General features: G+C 26.5%; 1 protein-coding gene across 1 annotated transcript; it reads right to left on the reverse strand.

The window, feature by feature from the left end:
* Window positions 1-1,326: 1,326 nt before the first annotated feature.
* Window positions 1,327-4,487, reverse strand: LOC123267306 (syntaxin-17). Its single transcript, XM_044731872.1, has 5 exons — window positions 4,213-4,487; window positions 3,947-4,142; window positions 2,395-2,612; window positions 2,113-2,329; window positions 1,327-1,559 (listed from the first exon to the last, which is right to left on the reverse strand). The coding sequence occupies exons 1-5, from the start codon at window positions 4,333-4,335 to the stop codon at window positions 1,435-1,437; spliced, it is 879 nt and encodes a 292-aa protein (XP_044587807.1). The 5' UTR covers window positions 4,336-4,487; the 3' UTR covers window positions 1,327-1,434.
* Window positions 4,488-6,560: the final 2,073 nt, after the last annotated feature.

Here is a 6,560-nt window from a genome sequence, read left to right on the forward strand (position 1 = left end):
CACCCCGACATTAAACTCATCAAGACCTTTCATTTGAGTACCCACATAATTTTTTCATATATTTATATATATGTATATATGAAAAATATACCAAAATGCATGTGGGTACTCAAATGAAAGCTCTTGATGAGTGTAACATCGGAACGAGCTTATATCTTTAAAAATGTCAATAATTAAGAACTGACATTGTTATCTTGTCAACTAACGATATTATTAATAGTATATTACATACCTAGGCCAGTAAAATAAGAAAAGTCTCAGACCACATGTAATTGTTGGCCGAGGCGAAGCCGAGGTTAACAAACATGTGGTCTGAGGCTTTACGTTTTACTGGCCAAGGTGTGTATACTATTTTTCTGCTCGACGTAGCCGGAATGCAGCAACTTTGTTTAGCGCAGCGGCCAGAAAGTTGCCACTTTCCGGCCGGAGGGCAGAAAAGATATATGCTCATCCCGAAATTACACTCGTCAAGACCTTTCATTTGAATATCCACATCAATTTTTCATATATTTTGTATATTTATATATATATATATATATATATTACATATATGTATTTATGAAAAATATACCAAAATGTATGTGGGTACTCAAATGAAAGCTCTTGATGAATGTAACATCGGGATGAGCTTATATCTTTAAAAATGTCAATAATTAAGAAATGACATTGTTATCTTGTCAACTAACGATATTTTTAAAGATATAAGCTCATCCCGAAATTACACTCATCAAGACCTTTCATTTGAGTATCCACATCAATTTTTCATATATTTTGTATATTTATATATATTACATATATGTATTTATGAAAAATATACCAAAATGCATGTGGGTACTCAAATGAAAGCTCTTGATGAGTGTAACATCGGAACGAGCTTATATCTTTAAAAATGTCAATAATTAAGAAATGACATTGTTATCTTGTCAACTAACGATATTTTTAAAGATATAAGCTCATCCCGAAATTACACTCATCAAGACCTTTCATTTGAGTACCCAAATCTATTTTTCATATATTTATATATATTATATATATGTATATATGAAAAATATATAAAAATGCATGTGGGTACTCAAATGAAAGCTCTTGATGAGTGTAACATCGGGATGAGCTTATATCTTTAAAAACATCAATAGTTAAAAAAGTACAGTGCAATTCAACAAAAATTATTATTTAATAAAACGAAATTTTATTTATTTATCTATATTCACAAATATAGATATACAAATACATGGAGTGAGCATGTACTGGTACATCAGCAGCTATTGGGGCTTATACCTTAGGAATTTTTTTAAATTTCTTTCATAATATTTTTAAAAATATAAATTTAATAATTAGAAATTTAAATATTTATTGAGTTAAGTGCATAAAAGGTGAAAGCTACAATATATTGCATTGTTTTTTATCAAAAATTTCTTGAGATTCAATTGTTTGTCACAATTCTTTCTTTTGGTCTAAATCAGGACTTTGGTCTTCTTTGTCTTTAATTTGCAATGGTCCTTCAACATTTTCCAACTTTTCTAAATGTTTTTTCTTGAGAATCGTAGCTCCAGTAAATCCTGAAAAATAATAAATAAAAATTAAATTTTAAAATTTCCCAACACAATATTTTATTTTCACTCATTCGCTCAGTAAGAAATAAGTACTCATTTAAATTAATTATTTATTTTAAAATTAAAATTTTTTATGTATCCTGTAAACTCTAATTCTCATTAAATATCACAAATTTCATTTTAGTAAAACCAAAAACGCTTTCAAGCGTATTGTATTTCATAATTTCAATGTTGATGCTCATTAGCGAATAAAGTAAAACATTTCATTATATTCTTTGACTGTATTATCCGTTTTTTTTTTATCTCCCGGATTTTTGCCACAGTACTAATGCGTCTAAATATTAATTACTGTTATCCTATACATTGTTGCAAACTCAATTTTTTATCCTAAAATTTTTTTAATCAGAGGATTGAATCATACTCGAATTAATTAACAAAAATGTACATTTAAAAAAAACTTTGCTTCAATTAAATATATGAGTTTAATAACAATAATAACAAAAGAATTCAAATAAAAAATTACAAAATTAAAAAAAAAAGTTTCTATTAAAAAAATTACCTAAAATTCCACAACCTAAAGCAGTTAAGCCTCCAAGCTTAACACCAGCAATTAGACCAACAGGCCCGCCGATGCAGGTACCGATTAGCGCACCGGCCAATGGATAGGCCGCTACTTTTAATTTTGAAGCTTTTTCCAAAAATTTGTTTCCTCTCACAACATTTTCGTGAGATTCGACTACGTTGTCTTCTACTTCGTTCACATGATGCTTTTGGTCCTTTAAAGTAAAAATAGACTCATCTACTTCTTCTTATTTATTATTAAACTTCAGTTAATACTCACATAAATCAATTGATTCATGTGAACAAACAGTTGATGAAGCTGCTGCAAATCATTTTGCAGAGAGTTCCAAGCATGGAGACAGGCGTTCTGTCTTTCGATTTCGTCTTGCTCCGTCTGTAGCTGAAGAAATCGTTCGTCCAAAGGCTGCGATTGCTCATTTTCTGAGTCGGGTGATCCAGGGGAGCTTATCGTCGAAGTCGGGTACTCTAATTTCATTTCTAAGATAATAAAAATCATATCTATAGGCTTCATTCGAAAATAGTCTATCTATAGATACACAATTAAGAAATGACCTTGTATCTTAAGAAATATTGACATTTTTTAAGATATAACCTCATCCCGATGTTACACTCATTAAGACCTTTCATTTGAGTACCCACATCATTTTTTCATATATTTTATATATTTATGTATATAATATATATGTTTATATGAATAATATATCAAAATGCTATGTGGGTACTCAAATGAAAGCTCTTGATGAGTGTAATATCGGAATGAGCTTATACTTTTAAAAATGTCAATAATTAAGAAATGACCTTGTATCTTGTGAAATATTGACATTTTTTAAGATGTAAGCTCATCCCGATGTTACACTCATCGGGACCTTTCATTTGAGTACCCACATCAATTTTTTATATATTTATGTATATTATATATATGTATATATGAAAAATATATCAAAATGCTATGTGGGTAGTCAAATGAAAGCTCTCAATGAATATAACATTGGGATGAGCTTATATCTTTAAAAATGTCAATAATTAAGAAATGACTGTGTATCTTGTAAACTCTTGACATTTTTAAAGATATAAGCTCATCCCGAAGTTACACTTATCAAGAGCTTTCATTTGAGTACCTACATGCATTTTGATATATTTTTCATATATACATATATATATATATATATATATATATATATGCATATATATATATATATATATATATATAAATATATGAAAAATTGATGTAGGTACTCAAATGAAAGCTCTTGATGGGTGTAACCTCGAGATGAGCTTATATCTTCAAAAACGTCAACAGTTAAGAAATGACCCTGTGTCTTGTGAACTATTGACATTTTTAAAGATATAAGCTCATCCCGATGTTACACTCATCAAGAGCTTTCATTTGAGTACCCTCATGCATTTTGATATATTTTTCATATATACATATATATAATATATATAAATATATGAAAAATTGATGTGGGTACTCAAATGAAAGCTCTTGATGAGTGTAACATCGGGATAAGCTTATATCTTTAAAAATGTCAATAATTAAGAAATGACTGTGTATCTTGTAAACTGTTGACATTTTTAAAGATATAAGCTCATCCCGATGTTACACTCATCATGACCTTTTATTTGAGTACCCACATCAATTTTTCATATATTTTGTATATTTATGTATATTATATATAAATATATATGAAAAATATATCAAAAATGCATGTGGGTACTCAAATAAAAGCTCTTGATGAGTTTAACTTCAGGATGAGCTTATATCTTTAAAAACGTCAATAGTTAAGAAATTGTAGGTAAAAAAAGCATACCTAAATATTCCTGAATAGCGTTTATTGTAGAATATCGTGAATTGTGGGTGAGTTTATCAAATTTGTCAATATCGTTGTCTTCAACTTGCCCGCGAAGCGTGTCCATTTCATATAACAATTGTTCTAATTGTTTGACTAGTCTCAGTGCATTTGTTTGTTCCTTATGAACTTTTGCCCAGTCTTTGTCTCTTTGGTACTAAAATTAAAAAAAAAAATATATATATATTTTCATTATTAATAATAAAAATAATCTAAATATTTCTTACATTTTTAATGTTATTTTTATGTCTTCGCAGTAAATCCAAGTGATGTGGTATTGCTACGTCGAATTTACTTATAGGAATTTCTAATCTTCTGATAGGTTGTTTAATTGTACTTGATTCAGACATTGTTATAAACTAGAAATATTCACTAGTTAAAAAACTATTCACTAGCTTATTATAAGTACTTCCTTATTTTATAATATAGTTTAATATTATACAACTTTCCAAAAATATAAAAACTGTCACAGATCAGCTGATGTTTACATACATTCTGATTCTGAGACAGAAAATAAAAAAAGTGACAGAGACAAAGACTTTTAATGTTGATAAAGTAAGACCCATTATTACCAATAGGTGGAAAATATAAAATTTTCAAAAATTTTACCGAGTGCACATATCGGTAATTAAGTTTCCTATTGTTTCTGTTTATGATTTGTTTAAATTGCAAGAGAGGGCGCTGAATTCGTATTAAAATAAATACTATTGGCGGAAAAATTTGAACGAACTTTTAAAATTACATTTATAATTTTTTATACAATAATGAAGTTACCTAACAGCTGTTAATTTTTTTTTTAATTTTTATAACAAGTTAAGTAGAATTTAAAAAATGCTTCTAAAAATTTTCACTAATAATTTATTTTTAATTTTTACATCTGAAATTTTTTTATTAAATTTTTTTTATAATAATTTAATTGCTATAAAATTCTAAAAAAATTTTTAATGTCTGTCAACTTTAGTGTCATTTTTTTAGTGCTTCTGATAGAATTTTTGAAATAAATTTTTTACACAATAATTTATTTGTTAAAAAAATATGACATTTAAGTTAGCAGTCACTTGATTATTTTTTAGTTTTTTTTTAAACAAATAAATTTGTTCCAAAAAATTACTTTTGAAAAATTGCATTTTTATTTTTTAAAAATTTTTAAATGTCAATTTTTTTTTTTCTTAATTTATTTGTTAAAAAAATTCTTAAAATGATCAAATATCTGCTAAATTAAATGACATCAAAAAAATTCTATAAATTATTAAATTACTTTCAACTCAGTATTATATGTTTTGTTGAATTTAAATTGACAATGATTGATTTTGGACTTTTTGGTAAGTAAAATTAATTTTCTTATAATTTATTTTAGATTAACCCCTTATTATAATTATCTTTTCAATTTATTCTTATAGTGTACAGTAAATAATTTGTTTGTTATTGACGTTTGACATAAAATTATTAGAAAATTGAAAGTAGAATTGATATATACTTATTTAAAGAAAACTTGGACATAAACATTATTGATCTATTGATGTTTATGCAATTGAATTCAGTTGAAACTGATTACCCTGATTAAAAAAATCAATTGAAGGAATTGAAACTATTTCAATTTTTTTAAATTCTGTTTAATTCCGATAGTCGCATTAAAATGAATAGAAAATAATTCAAACACCGGTAATTTGAATTCTTTTGCACGACTCATGATGCGAAGCATCAGAGAGTGCACTGATAGAAGGATTTGTTTATAGTTAAAAATATTTGTTAATATTTAACAAATCATTTATTAGAGACCACTTTTTAGTCCTTAACAAATATTTCTTAGTATTTAAAAAGATTTATTAATATTTAATAAATGAATATCTGATTTATTAAATACAAACAAATCATTTTAAATACTAAGAAATATTTTTTTGATACTAAAAAATGGTCTCTAATAAATGATTTGTTAACTATTAACAAATATTTTTTTAATACAAATAAATCCTTCTATCAGAGAGTGCTTTACGATCGAAAAATTTTTTTCGCCTCATTTTGGCGGCTATTTTTATTATTATAGCCTTGTTAGTTCACGGAATCAAGATATTTTGCATACTATTGTCGAGATAATTTAATGGAAATTAATTTCATACTTTTTAAAAATTGATTTACTGCAATAGAATTGGAAAAAAACACCAAAATAGGTCAAAAAATTTTCCTATTCGTCATGTGTGAAACCCGGAAACACTGTAACTTGTGAAAAAATCCATTATTTGAGTTAAATTTTTTTTTTTTAAATTCTAATCGACGATTGTAGGTCACTGAATGCGAATGATTAATTAATTCAGTGTCGTTTAATTGCAATTAATAAAGAAGCAGAAAACTACAAGACTGTATATCTATATATATATATATCTATGTAAAAATTAGCACATGGATGGTGATATATCTATATCTATAGGTATATTATGTCACATTTTATTCCACCAAGGAGGGCGCCTGTTGCATCACTTTTCCTAGTACAGCTGTTTTTAAAATTATTTTTTTCTTTTTATTTTTGCACGACTCATGTGTTTTTCGTTATTTATTGACAAATAATTGGATAGCTATT

Source organism: Cotesia glomerata, linkage group LG6, assembly GCF_020080835.1.
Source record: "Cotesia glomerata isolate CgM1 linkage group LG6, MPM_Cglom_v2.3, whole genome shotgun sequence".
NCBI classification, from domain to species: Eukaryota; Metazoa; Arthropoda; class Insecta; order Hymenoptera; family Braconidae; genus Cotesia; species Cotesia glomerata.